Source organism: Amaranthus tricolor, chromosome 12 (genome assembly GCF_026212465.1).
Source record: "Amaranthus tricolor cultivar Red isolate AtriRed21 chromosome 12, ASM2621246v1, whole genome shotgun sequence".
NCBI classification, from domain to species: Eukaryota; Viridiplantae; Streptophyta; class Magnoliopsida; order Caryophyllales; family Amaranthaceae; genus Amaranthus; species Amaranthus tricolor.
The window spans coordinates 8,182,763-8,198,048 of record NC_080058.1 but is presented as its reverse complement, the minus strand read 5'-3'; the positions used below and the strand labels follow the sequence as shown (position 1 = coordinate 8,198,048).

The 15,286-nt window shown below is 35.4% G+C and overlaps 1 protein-coding gene and 2 non-coding genes across 3 annotated transcripts; 2 read left to right on the top strand and 1 right to left on the bottom strand.

The window, feature by feature from the left end:
* The first annotated feature begins 2,175 nt into the window (after window positions 1-2,175).
* LOC130797389 (small nucleolar RNA snoR69Y) lies at window positions 2,176-2,277 on the top strand. Its single transcript, XR_009038856.1, has one exon. It is a non-coding gene; the product is annotated as a small nucleolar RNA snoR69Y (small nucleolar RNA).
* A 49-nt stretch (window positions 2,278-2,326) lies between these two features.
* On the top strand, window positions 2,327-2,409 carry LOC130797390 (small nucleolar RNA snoR53Y). Its single transcript, XR_009038857.1, has one exon. It is a non-coding gene; the product is annotated as a small nucleolar RNA snoR53Y (small nucleolar RNA).
* Window positions 2,410-5,566: 3,157 nt separating this feature from the next.
* Window positions 5,567-9,611, bottom strand: LOC130828768 (F-box protein PP2-B15-like). Its single transcript, XM_057694753.1, has 3 exons — window positions 9,130-9,611; window positions 7,044-7,162; window positions 5,567-6,374 (listed from the first exon to the last, which is right to left on the bottom strand). The coding sequence occupies exons 1-3, from the start codon at window positions 9,394-9,396 to the stop codon at window positions 5,885-5,887; spliced, it is 876 nt and encodes a 291-aa protein (XP_057550736.1). The 5' UTR covers window positions 9,397-9,611; the 3' UTR covers window positions 5,567-5,884.
* Window positions 9,612-15,286: the final 5,675 nt, after the last annotated feature.

Genomic DNA, 15,286 nt, shown 5'->3' with positions numbered 1-15,286 from the left:
GAAGCTTCTGTCGACTGTCAGTAACATACTAAAATTTTGGTCGATGCTAACATTAATCTCGCTCGAGATTAAAATGGGAAAAGACAGTAACTCTTGGGCAATTGGAGTCTGGGGTGAAAGTAAAAGATCAACATTAAAGCCTAATTCTTAAACAAACAATGAATGCACATTTAACAGTCAACAATAATCAACACAAAGAAATTTAAAGTGATTCTCCTAATGTGGGCTACATCTACTATCTAGCCTAGATGTGGCCTAGATGTGTTTATGGATGAAGAATAGCTTCATAAAGCTTGTATGGCTTACGGTGGTGTACTTGGTTAATTTGGAATAAGAGAGATTTGGGAGAGATTAGGGTGTGATTATAGCTAGAGAAAGATTAAGTAAATTGTTTATTTAAAATATCAATTTTTGATTATTTATAGTATATAAATTAATCACAACCACATTCATCATAAGTACTTAAGCCTTAAAGCAAAGGAAGAGTAAAACAAAATTCATGAACAAGAAGAAGCTGGTAGAAACAAAAGTCAAGTCGTCTTTCCTATGGCCAGCTCAAAAAACCGACTCGACCTTTACTTTTGAAATAAGCCACAAGCTGGTTTTTCAACATCTTCTTAAGCACCTCATTTGGACACACTATATTTACCATTTGTTCCTAGTGGTGTCCCACAACTATACCTAAGTTTTTAAGGACTCAAGGCACCCTAAAATTCTCCACCTTAACTTGAGTACACCATATCATCAACACATGACACTTAACTTATAAAACATAATCAAGAGCTAGCATGATGTTCAAATCACATAAACACCAAGAGGGTATTTGGTATGTAGTATTAAAGGGTGGGATGGGAATTTATATTCAAAAAATTTTATTTTCCATGTTTGTTTAGTGGGAGGATTGGAAAATGAAGGTCGGATTGGGAATGAGATTTGACCCCATTAATTCCTAAGAAATTAATAACATGGGGGTTTGGTAATAGGGGTGGGAATTGAAATAAAAGAAAAAAGACTAATTTACCCATATTCAATAAAAAAAAACCTACATATGTTATTTTATTTAAAAAGGGCAAAATGGTAAATTTATAATTTATTCCTATTCTCATTCTCACATATACCAAATAAGAGTTTAGATTATATTTTAACAATTTCCAACAAATAATTTCAATTCCAATCCCACCTTTTAAATTTTAATCCCCAAATTCCCATTCCTAAATACCAAATAACTCTAAAGATATGTAAAAATCTCAAACACTGTTATTGGTGAGCATTCACATTCTCTTTTTATTTGCAAATTACATGCATCACCTCAAAACTCTATCTTCACTCCAACACACGAGTAAATCATATACTAAAGAAGAGAGCAAGCCCAATCAAAATTTACACATGGATTAAACTTGGTAGATGGCAAGCTTTAGTCATCATATCTTAGGGAATGTCTTCCATTGTAATATTTACCAAAGTTAACCTTTTCGATTCAATCTCATTATGAATAGAGTTATACTTAATATTAATATGTTTGGTTCGCCTATGACAAGAATTTGATTTCTAACCAAGTGTAATTGGACTTTTACTATCACAATGAACACAACACCAAACCTAAACTATGAGACAACTCACCAATAAAACCTTTCAACCACCCTTCCTTTTAAAATGATTTCGCTAAGGTAATGTATTCCACTACGAGACACACCCTATATATAAATTAAGCAGTCTTACCGAAAACGGTTTTTCACAAGTATAACTTAAAATTATAGTGATTGTGATTTTTTCTATATAAAATTTTATTTAATTACAATTGTTTTGTATTTGATCGATTATTACTCTCTTGTAAATACCGTATGACATTTTTATCAATTAATTATTTTATTTTAAAAAAAAAACTTAAAATTAAAATACCCATGATCGGGCCAAAGATGACTCCTAGTCCTGGGTCTAGTGAGTTAGTAATGGGCCTCGTTTGATAAGTGTACTTACTTTGATAAGGAGTAGGGAACAATAAACCCTAAACCCTTCCGATTTCCGCCTCCATTTCTCCATATAAATACAAACCTAAATTGCATACTAATCCTGCACACTCATCTTCTTTATTTCCGCCTCTTGAAATTCTTCTCTCTTCCATTTATGAAAGGTATTATCAATTGTTAAATTTGTTTTTACTTAGAATTGAAAAATGATTGCGGCTATGATGATAAATGTTTAATACCCAGCTCATTATGAGTTCTTTTTGAAGAACAGGGAATTGAATATTTTTCCAACATTTATCTGAGCTTACTTTATCAATTCCATGTGTATTACAAATGATTTTGATTTGATTATGTAACGTATACCCTGTGATGTTGTAAATCTAAACCATGCTAATTCTGATCTACCCTTGATCGATTTTATTTCTATGATTCGCTGAGGGTTCGTTTTTTTTTTTGGTCAATTTTTATTTTTCAGTTTTACATCTGAAATCAGATGAAATTTTTATGTTTTTCAAACTTTGATTTGTTTATAAATTCTACAATTAGAATATCGATTCGCTGATGAAGGTGTATGACAGAGATCAAAGAAACAAATCTAAATGGGGGCCTAGTTTGTTGAAGGGATTGAGATTAGGTCTTTAGAATAGTTTGGTCACATGCAAGGATCTTTTTATGATTTATTAGCCCCTATGCTAAAAATAAAATGTAACTTTTTCTTGGATTTTATTTACCACATCAGCACTTCTATATGATTTTTACAATTTTAACTAATTGGTATCCACATGAAAATCTATGTCTTAGAAGCACTAAGAAACCCTTTTATGAAGAATCTACTGAGAGATATTTCCATTTGCTTAGATTTCTTAATAGTTAATTTTTTACATGGTATTAAAAGCAAACGTGATGAAATGTCATAGAATCCTACAACTTTTTTGTCAAATGTTGTGCGACAGCGGAACCAAGTTCGATGAACAATAATGAATCAATAAGAAATTCAATGCAAACAATAAGAAAATGACACGAGATTTAATGTGGTTCACTATCAATGTGATAGTTACGTCCACCGACATCGAGATTAAATGTTTTCACTATGATTGCAAAGAATTTACAAGATAAATCGCAATTACATTCACAAATTAATGGCTCTCTTGTGATCTCTCTCAATTTGTGAATTATTATGAATTAATCCTGGAATGAGAGTTTATATACTAATGCCCAATAAAAGGAAGTTATTACATAATAAACACAAAGTAACCGTCCTAAAAGACACCTCCCGCGAAAAGAAACTACCATTTCGTGAGTCGTGTACAACTACCGCGAGCTGCGAAATGGAGACAGAATGCACTCCGCGCCCCGTGGACTAAGGCAGCAGCTTCTCCGCGCCCTGCGGACCTCCTCTTTGACCCATACCCATCTTCTTCAATGGTGTTTGCTAGTTTGAGTCACCATTAATCAACAATCTCCACTTTGACGAAAACTCGTATTTAGCAAACGATCTCATCAACACATAGTGAATATATCTCAAGCCAAAACCCAACGCAAAGCTCATGCATAAGCCGTACATCTCGATAAGTCTTCAACCTAGACTCATCATGACAAGTCTCCAACCAAGACCCATCACATACTTGTCACCAAGTATAACAACTCATAATGCTCCACCTGCATCACAAGCCTTTGGTAAGCTCCACCTTAAGGCCAACATGCCTACAACAGGAGCTCCCCAACACCGCCCCTAAGGGCCAACTACATCACATAGTAATCAATATTTAGCAAGTCTAAGCAATGTTTAAACTTAGTAAATGGAACATACTTAGTAAATAAATCAGCTGGGTTGTCAGTGGTCTCGATCTTCTTTACCTTTACCCTCTTGTCAGTACGCAAGAAATGATACCTGACATCAATGTACTTGGTCTGATCATGGTATACTTGGTCTTTAGCTAAACAAATGGCACTTAGACTATTACAATACATCGTAGCAAAATCCTGTGCGATACCCAGTTCACCTACAAGGCCTTTGAGCCATATAGACTCCTTAGCTGCAGAAGTTAAAGCCATGTACTTAGCTTCAGTAGTAGACAATGTAACCGAAGATTGTAATGTAGACTTCCAACTAACCACAGAATCACCCAAAGTAAACACATACCCAGTCACCGACCTCCTGGTATCCACATCAGCTGCATAATCAGAATCACTATATCCAGTTACCAAACACTCCTTACGATTCCCATACACAAGACCAATATCAGTTGTCCCTCTTAAATAGCGAAAAATTCTTTTCACCCTCTGCCAGTGCTCTCTCTCAGGTCGAGCCATGAACCTACTCACAACACTAACAGCATGCGCAATATCCGGCCTAGTACAGACCATAGCATACATCAAACAACCAACTGTGTTGGCATAAGGGACCCTAGACATGTACGCTAACTCCTTCTCAGTTTGAGGTGACATAGACAAAGACAATTTGCAGCTCATAAATGTTGGTGTACTTATAGGATTCGATTTCTCCATCTCAAAACGAGACAAAATCTTTTCGATGTAACTTTTTAGAGTCAAGAAAAGTTTACCCCTAGCCCGATCCCTTTAGATTTTCATACCCAAAATCTTCTTAGCTGGACCCAAATCCTTCATGTCAAATTCCGAGCTAAGCAACTCTTTAAGTCTAACAACATCGGGTTTATTCTTTGTGGCAACAAGCATGTCATCAACATATAACAACAGATAAATCATGGAACTATTATCTAGCTTATTATGATACACACAGCAATCATATGAGTTCCTATCAAAACCATGCGAAACCATAAAAGAATCAAACCACTTGCACCATTGTCGAGGAGATTGCTTAAGTCCATACAATGACTTTAGCAATCTACATGCATAGTGCTCTTTCTCTAGAATCTCGAATCCCTCGGGCTGCTTCATCAAAATCTCTTCCTCCAAATCGCCATGAAGGAAAATCGTCTTAACATCCAGCTGCTCCGACTCAAGGTCAAAATGTGCTATAATCGACAATAGCACACGAATAGAAGTATGTCGAACCACTGGTGAGAATATCTCCACAAAATCAACCCCTTCTACCTGACTAAACCCCTTTACAACTAGCCTAGCCTTAAAACGAACTTTCTCAGATTTAGATGATCCTTCTTTCTTCTTAAAAATCCACTTGCACCCTACAAGCTTTCTCCCCTTTGGTACCTTCACAAGTTCCCACACTCTATTCTTGTAAAGAGACTGCATCTCTTCACCCATTGCAGCAAGCCATTGCGCCGACTCACTACAACTAATTGCTTGTTTATACGTGGCAGGTTCATATGACTCTACATCATCAGCTACACTCAATGTATAACTTGTCAAATTCTCAACAAAGCAATTTCTTCCTTCCATCTCTTCAATCAATCTAACAGGCTTCCTGATAACTCGTCTAGGTTTCTTAAGAATAGTGTTGATTGACTAGATGGCCCCTGATTAGACCGAGCGAACTCTCTGTTTTGGTCGAGCGGTTTCTCTAACATGCCTAGGATGCTGGTTTTCGACCTTTTAAGTTCTTGGAGCTGTTTCATATCATTCATTATTCAATATTAAGTATGTATTAAGTGAGCAATTGTCATTGAATGTACTTAGTATTATAAATAGAGCTCTCATACTTACTCAAACACACATAAAAACACAACCCCTAAGCCAAACACATAGCCTTTTGTTTTATCTCTTACACAATTATAATACTTTATTTGTAAGAGTATTTTATACTTCATTGATATAGTATAAACAGAAATTACACACGACGGAGGACGTAGTCATTATTGGGTGAACCTCCTTAAATCTTTGTGTCACTTTGCAAGTTTACTTTATCAAACGTTGTTTATTCTTTGTTGATGGTATCATTCATCTAAATTCTTAGCAATCGTATCGATCTTAGCAAATTATTTCAAATGTAACGGCCTAATTTCAATTCCTTCAACAATAAGACCACCCTTTAAATGATGCCCTTTGATCTCCATCAAACTCATCTTCACAATCTCCTCATCACTATAAATTTCATCACAAAAAAATCGTCCTAACTCAATTTCCATCCACCCATCATTGCGTACACCCGGGAGTACAGGAACATTTCTCTCAGGCCCTTGATTAACCCTTGATATCAGCATTTCTGTGCGATTATAGTATAACAACCATTGGATTTGATGCTTCTTCTCATGATCTTGGCGCAGGTATACAGTATTGTAGCACACTAGATCACTGCCCACTTCGAGGGATATTTCTATAGGCATAATATCCAAACCATATCCACTTTGAGAGATGTTGAAAATCAAATAAGCACCATATGTTGTGTTTGGTGATAGCATTTTGATCTTTATATTGCCTTGGATTTCTAGCCATGATGTTGTTCTAAGTTCCACACTTTCACTAAACCTTAAAATTAAGGGAATAACTTAAATTAGGATTTTTTCACTTATATTCAAACTTCTTAGTAAAAACAATTATATATTATAGATAGAGTTAATAAAATTTAATAGGTAAAATTAATTTTGATTGTAATATTCTATTCTATGAAGATAGGAATCGACCATATGTACTAACAGATTAGTTCTATGGTCTATTACATGAAAAATACAACTTATATATAACAAGTTTAGAACAAAAAATAACAGTCATTTAATGTGGTGTAAATATTTAAAAAAGATATAAAATTTAAATAAGACTCATTAAATATTATCTAGGGCAACAAAGGAATAAATCTATCTATAACTTTAAAAATAAAACCAATTTAAAAAGTCAACCCTATTTAAAAAACCTCAATAAAATAATATTAATAACTACTAATAGAGATTAATAATTTGTAAGGTTTATAACAACAAAAGTACGAAAAAACATACGAACAAGAAACTTTAAACATAAAATTTTTTTATAAGACGATTTAAATGTGTAAATCATCTTATATAAGGGTTAAATGGCCCAATAGTATAAATCCTTAGTATATAAACTTTTTATTTTAGATGGTTTACCTAAAGACGATCGGTTACAAGAATATTTGACTTTTAAAAGCACTTTAAATTTGAGATGAGTAAGAAAGTAACAAACCTTGACATATGTAATTTTTTCCAAGACCAATAGATTGGGTTAGTAGCCCAAGCAATTGACAGGTCTCTTGCAGACAAAACGTAGGATTTTAGTCCAGTTAATCTGTCTAACCTAAATATCTGCACAAAATTTGAAAACAATAAGACAAAAATTCAAAAAAATGAACTAAATAATTTAACTTTTAAATTTATATCAAATAAGCGTGAAATATCCAAACTTAAGGTTTGGGACTGTTTGTAGTTAGTAATTGCGAACAAGTCAAAAAAGACAAAAATAGTTGTTCCCACTTAGTAACTGGGAACAACTTTAACTTTTTAACTGCGAACAGCTATCTGTGTATTTGTGCAACTATCTGTTTGCAGTAACTAACTGTGAACAGGTCAAAACAAGTCAAATAGTTGTTCGCAATTAGTAACCGCGAACAGCTATTTTGTCCTATTTGACTGTTCTCCAAACCTTAGGTTTGGAATTTTCAAACTTATTTTTGAAAAATTTTTAAAAACTAATTTATTTTGTTAATTTTTTTTTATTTTTTCACTCAACCTTTTCAAATTTTCAATATCTGCATTGCACCAAGTTGGGCACCCATGTTAGAAAGTTCAAAAATTAACTTCAAATAACAAAAATCAACATTAACAATATATGAATTTCATACTTGGCTAATATGACAAGCTTAGCTTCATGATTAATAATGGAGCTATAAAAATAATAATTGCCCTAACTAGGATGGTATATAAGACTGTTGGATCCATTTCTATTTTTAGTGTTTCAGACTAATTTTTTAAAATCTAATAAATTTGAATTTGAGTTTAACTTTTTATACTAATAGATTCGAATTTATGTTTGGGTCCAATTAAACTCAACTCAAATCTGATACATATCATCTCCAAACTACACTTTTTTATTAAGGATACAATTTAATTTGACAAGCAAATTTAAACCCGTATTTTTATTAAATTAGAGTGTTTTCATCTAATCCTCATTGAAATTACAAAACTAACGAGTTTGCAATAATTGATTGAAAGTAACCTTATTATTTATATATCAATTATAATAATTGATTGATAACCCCTAAGTGGATACGAAAGGATCCTGTCCACAAAATAATTAAACAATATTGGCCAAATTTTTATTTTTAAATTCATCAAAAGTTGATTAAAATTAACAAAAAGTTTGCAAAGAATTGAGTTTTATTTCAATTAAAGTAAGTTTTATTTTTTCTAGATAATATTATGAAATCGAATTTCACATGGTCCTTTCTACTCTCACCAACTTTGTAATAAAAAAAAAGTGTTTGCAAAGTTAGTTTCATGTGCACCGGAGAAACAAAAATTTCATAATTAGACAACGTGTGTATGTGTTTAAGTATTTATTTGTTATTCAAATATGAGTTCTCTCACATTGAAGAAAGAGAACAAACAATTTACATTATTTTTTAAACTATAGGAATAACTCCTACTATTATTAATTGATTTTAGAAGTAAACCTTATTTACATTTGTATCATGTGAATTACACATCATTTTATAAACTATAGGAATAACTCTTACTATTATCATGTGAAAATAAATAAAAAAGGATAAAAAAAAATGACCTTAGTTTTCTATAAACGGAATACAGTGAATGGGATGATAATGATGAATTACCTCATCACTTCTTTATTTGTGTTGTTGTCGCCCATTTAAAAAATCTATTCGAATGTTAATTTGGAATGTTAATGAAAAGTTCCACACAATACATACCCTTTAATTATAGGGTCCGTTTGATAGTCGTTATTAAATGGTTGGAAATAATAATGCAAAGTTAGTGAAATTTTGTTAGAAAAATCTCTTGTAACTTTGATAATCATACTTATCCCACCTTAATTATCTCATTTTCTTCATAAAATTCATTCCAGTGCATTATCATTTAGAGAGATGATAATAGACTACAACTACAACATATTCGCATTACCACCGTTTAATAACCATGAAATGACTTGGCATATTTCATGAAAATTTACACTACAATTCATTTTCATTAGCACCATTTAATACCAATTATAACCAAATGGGCAGTAAGGTACAAAGAAAATTAATTGAACTGACCTTATTACCACCATCAATGAGTAAAGAATTGCAAAGGACAAAGAACAAGTCTTTCTTTGAACCACATTTAAGCAACAAAGATGAATCAGCAGCCCTTGCAAGTATTTGGAGATAATCGTGTGGCAGGAAGCTTTCCCATACGAAATCCGATTGTGCTGCCAATCGGAGCTCCGAACACGCAGCAGCTGTTCGGCAAACATCTCGCGGATTTGAGAGGGAAAGAATGGTAGAGACGCACTCTTCAGGTAACTTGCTTAAGTAGTTCATTATCGATCTGTCACAACTTCTATAAATAATTTATGTTTGTTCAGAGTACAGACGTATGAAACTCATAGAACTATAGAAGTATATGTTTGATCATTCAAAATGAAGTCATTATGTATTTATGCTGATTGTTATTTCATTTAAATAAATCTTTTATTTACTTTTCATACATATGTTAATTACTTAATTATATTGAAACTAATCTAATAAAATTTCATTTGACTATATTTTAATGCGTGAATTTAAATACAAATTAAAAGTAATTGATAAATAGTAAGTTAGTAACCCAAAACTACATGGGACATTTGAGAAAGAAACAGAAGAAGTATATAAATATATTGTATATTCTATACATTCTTTCAAAATTAATACTGAAAATAATACTCCCTCCGAACCATTATAGATGTCTGTGGAAATATATTCTGGAATAATATAAATCAGTAAATATTTTAATTACTTAGATTAGCCAAATGTATTTAGGGAAATTTCTGATTGTCCAAGGCATTTCTCTAATTGGCTCATAAGAGTTTGTATATATATTAGGATTGTAATTCTAAGAAAATCAATACAAAAACACAGAATTCATCCTAATTCTTCATGGTATCAGAGCCGAAGGTGTTTTCCGGGACCGGCAACACCATTGGTTATCATCATCTACCCTAAAAACTTACCTGTAACAATGGCAGAAACAAACCCAAACCAAATTGTAACCATGGAACAAATGGAACACATGTTCAGGCTGTTCCAGCAGATGCAAAAACCAAACACAAACCATGAAACCATTTCCCCAGACTTAAAATTAGCCGAAAAATTAAACTATCAAAATTACACAACTTGGTGTAAAATGATGCAAATAGCCCTAGAATGCAGGGGACGTCTCAGTCACATCATCGACGATCCCCCCAGTATCACAGATTCAAATTATAAGAATTGGAAGCAAAAGGACTCAATTGTTCTCTCATGGATTATCTCGAACATTGATACGGATCTAGTAAACCAATTCTTAGATTACACCATTGCAAGGGACTTATGGAAAGGAATTGAAGTTCTTTTGAACAGTGGTAGGGACGAACTCCAGATATTTGATCTGAGTTCTCAGGCCAACAGTATCAAACAAAACCAAGATCCTCTGGAAATCTTTTATGGAAAATTAACTACGATCTGGAAAGAAATTGATCGACGGCAACCGAATCCTATGGTACATGCTGAGGACATCACAATTTTTAACACATACATACAAAAGCAACGTTTATTCCAGTTCTTGGCCGGAATTAACGAAACCTTTGACAAAGAAAAGAGGGATCTATTGAATCAAGAACCATTACCAACAGTAGAAACAGCATATGCAACAATCAGACGAGAAATTTCAAGGCGTGGTATCATGACTCACGCTTCATCATTGGGAAATAATCCCTCAGAGATCGGAAGTGGGTTGGCCGTTAAACACCACCGGTCAAATCCTTCATTCCGGCGTGACATGGAGGACAAAACTTACCTGAAGTGTAGCCACTGTGGAGGAAGCCGACACACTAAGGAAGGTTGCTTTAAAATTATCGGCTACCCAGAGTAGTGGGAGGAACACCGGCAGCGTAAAGCCGCCACCAAGGCCCCGATCAACAGAACCGGCGGCAAGGCTAACATGGCCACCAGCGCTCCTCACATCTCTGATATACCTGATGAACCAACCCAAAGCATGAAAGGCAAGGATGGTGAAAATGGCGATACAGGTGAACAAATCGCAAGGGAAGGAGAAAACGGCCCAGAAAAGAGAGAAGGAGAAGGGAAGCATTTAAAAACCTTCCAAAAGGGGACCTTTTATAGTCCCCTTACCCTAGCCCTAAAAGAAACCCTAAAACCCACAACCCAACCGGCCCAAAACTCCCAACCAGCCCACTACCCCAAAGCCCACAAAAAAACACAAAAAAGGGTTAGCTTGATGTGTAAACCGGTTTCGTCTAAGTGGATATTTGATTGTGGGGCCACGGATACTATGACATTTGACCCTCATGATCTCCTATTTACCCATCCGAAAACCCGCACCTATGTCCAGACGGCAAATGGGGAATGTGTGAACGTTGATCACTCTGGGCCCGTTTCTATCTCTCCGTCTCTAAAATTAAATAATTGTCTTCTAATTCCTGACTTATCTCATAAGCTATTATCTATTAGTCAATTGACTCGGGAATTAAATTGTACTGTGCTTATGACTTCTTCTGATTGTGTTGTACAGGATACTCAGACCGGGAGGATTATTGGGCATGGTACTGAACGAGATGGCTTATACTATGTGGACGAGGCGATTCAAAAGGGTCACACTTTGCTTGCTCATGGATTCCCTAATCATCAGTTACGGACTTGGCATCGACGTCTGGGTCATCCATCTTTGGGGTATCTAAAACGTCTTTTTCCGTCATTAGCTAAAAGTACTGTAGTCTTGGACTGTGAAGCATGTGTTCTTGCAAAAAGTCACAAACATTCTTATCCTCCTAGTTTTACTCGTAGTAATGAACCATTTGTTTTAATACATTCTGATGTTTGGGGCCCTGCTCCTGTGTTTGGAAAACACAGCTATTCATATTTTGTTTCATTTATTGATGATTGTACTAGAATGTGTTGGATATATTTCTTGAAACACAAATCTGAGGTGTTTGATGTCTTTGTCAAGTTTTATAATATGATTGTCACGCAATTTGATGCTAAGCCTAAAATACTCCGCTCAGATAATGGGGGGGGAATACATGAACCAACACATGACAAATTTCTTTACCACCCATGGCCTCCTCCACCAAACTTCTTGTTCCCACACACTCCAACAAAATGGCATAGCTGAAAGGAAAAATCGTACTCTTCTTGAAATAAGTCGAGCCCTTATGTTTGAAGCCCATGTCCCACCGTATTTTTGGCCCGAAGCCATTGCCTCTGCTACCTATCTCACCAATCGACTACCCTCCAAAATCCTTAACTTCAGAACCCCCTTGGAAGTCCTTCATACCCACACTACTATCCCATCTTTCCACTCCTTACCTCCTCGGGTTTTTGGGTGTGTTGTGTATGTCCATCTACCCAAACCTACTCGAACCAAACTTGAACCCCGGGCTGTTAAGTGTATTTTTTTGGGCTATGGAACTAATCAGAAGGGATACCGCTGCTTTAATCCAACTCAGAATAAGATGTATACTACACTGGATTGTGATTTTTTTGAGCATTCCTATTTCTACTCTCCGCTTCGTCCTCAGGGGGAGACTACATATGATGACTTGAGCTGGCTTACATATTCTGTAATTGATGATTTGAATCCCAAAGAGCAAGTAGGTAATCCCACAGACATTGCTACGGAAAACATAGTTTTGCTTCCTTCCCAGCCCCTTCCTACCGTGTCTGAAGCATCCCATGATCAAGAGGTTGCCTGTGAGCCTCAAGAGGTATTAACTGAACCTGAACCTCAAACTAATGATGATATATCTGGTATTGTTAATTCACCCTGCAGATACCAATTACCCCCAAGGAGCAAAAGGGGTATTCCTCCAAGAAGGTATGATCCAGAGTTCGAATCGCAGAGATCTCGATACCCTATTAACCGGGAGACGAGTAACTTGGCACAAACAGCTGTTGCATTCCAAACCAGCCTATACTCAAGCTCCCTGCCTAAAAATACTGAAGAAGATCTCCGAAGTCCACGGTGGAAAGAGGCTATGGTAGATGAGATCTCGGCTTTAAAGAAAAACAGCACATGGGAGAAGTGTATGCTACCAGAAGGAAAGAAACCGGTAGGCTGTAAATGGGTTTTTACAATAAAGTATTGTGCAGATGGTACTATTGAGAGATACAAGGCTCGTCTTGTGGCAAAGGGGTATACACAAACTTACGGGATTGATTACTCCGAAACCTTCTCACCGGTTGCCAAAATAGATACTATCAGAGTCATTTTCTCCGTAGCTGCAAATAAAGATTGGCCTCTATACCAGTTTGATGTGAAGAACGCCTTCCTACATGGAGAGATCGAAGAGGAAGTGTATATGCATGCCCCGCCAGGTTTTTCAGATGAATTTGCTACAGGAGAAGGATGCAGACTCAGAAAGGCGTTATATGGCTTGAAACAGTCTCCGAGAGCTTGGTTTGGTAAGTTTACCTCAGCAATGAAGAAATTTGGCTATGAACAAAGTCATTCCGATCATACCCTATTCTTAAAGAAAGACGGTAGTCAGATAACATGCCTCATCATTTATGTGGATGATATGGTAATAACCGGGAACAATGAAAGGGAGATAAAAGAGCTCAAGAAGAAACTTTTCATGGAATTTGAGATGAAGGATTTGAGGAACTTAAAATACTTCCTTGGTATAGAAGTTTTGCGATCCAAGAAGGGAATCTTCATCAATCAAAAGAAATATGTCCTAGATTTGTTAGCAAAAGTTGGCATGCTTGATTGCAAACCAGCAGAAACACCAATTGTTGCTAATCACAGACTGCAGACAACACCTGGAGGAGAACCAGCTGACAGGGAAAAGTATCAGAAACTGGTAGGAAAATTGATCTATCTATCCCACACTAGACCTGACATATCATATGCAGTTGGGGTTGTAAGTCGATTCATGCACTTACCAAAAAATCCACACATGGAAGCAGTGATAAGAATTTTGAGATACTTGAAAGGCACAAGTGATAGAGGAGTCTTCTACGGTAAAAATCATCATATTGACCTTGTTGCCTACACAGATGCTGACTGGGCAGGAGATCGAGACAGCAGGAAATCTACGTCTGGATACTTCACCCTTGTAGGGGGTAACTTGGTTACTTGGAGGAGTAAGAAACAGAAAGTAGTCGCTTTATCAAGTGCAGAAGCAGAGTTCAGAGGGGTAATAAAAGGAATAACAGAGATTCTATGGCTAAGAAAACTCTTATACGAACTTGACTTTCCACCAACAGGAGCGTGCAAGTTATTCTGTGATAATAAAGCAGCTATTGATATATCAGAGAACCCGGTGCAGCATGATCGAACAAAGCACGTGGAGGTTGACAGACATTTCATAAAGGAAAAACTCGAGAAGAAAATCATCAGCATTCCACATGTGAGATCAGAGGATCAGTTAGCTGACATTCTCACAAAGGCCGTTTCCGCTGAAGTTTTCGAAACTACTTTGACCAAGTTAGGTGTTGGGAATCCCATAACCTAACTTGAGGGGGAGTGTGGAAATATATTCTGGAATAATATAAATCAGTAAATATTTTAATTACTTAGATTAGCCAAATGTATTTAGGGAAATTTTTGATTGTCCAAGGCATTTCTCTAATTGGCTCATAAGAGTTTGTATATATATTAGGATTGTAATTCTAAGAAAATCAATACAAAAACACAGAATTCATCCTAATTCTTCAATATCCCATTTGCTTGAGCACGGTTATTAAGAATGGTGTGAGGTTCATTAAAAAGAGTAAATAGTGAATGGTAAGTAGTGAAGGGTAAGTAGTGAAGGGTAGTTGGATAAGTAAGATATATGGGAGTATATTCGTAATTACTTGTGTGAACTAAAGATATTTAGGTAAAAAAAGATTGACAAAAATAGAAATGAGATAACCAAAAAGACTTTGCCAAATAAGGAAATGAAACGTCTATAATAGTTCGGAGGGAGTATATTATAATTTATGACTAAGAGTATTACTATCAACAACAATCTTATGGGTATTATTTGGAAATCAATTGGCAATTTTGCCTGATTTAGGCATAAAAGTTCTGAAGAAATGATACGTGTGGGGTGCATTGAAAATGAATCCAGCTGACTGCTGATTTGTATTAGTGAGTCGTAATGACTAATCAATTGGCGAGTCACGTTGATAAAGATTGAAATTATACACGGCCGCCTTGTTGGCAATTGCAACTTGTAATAAGTAAGTT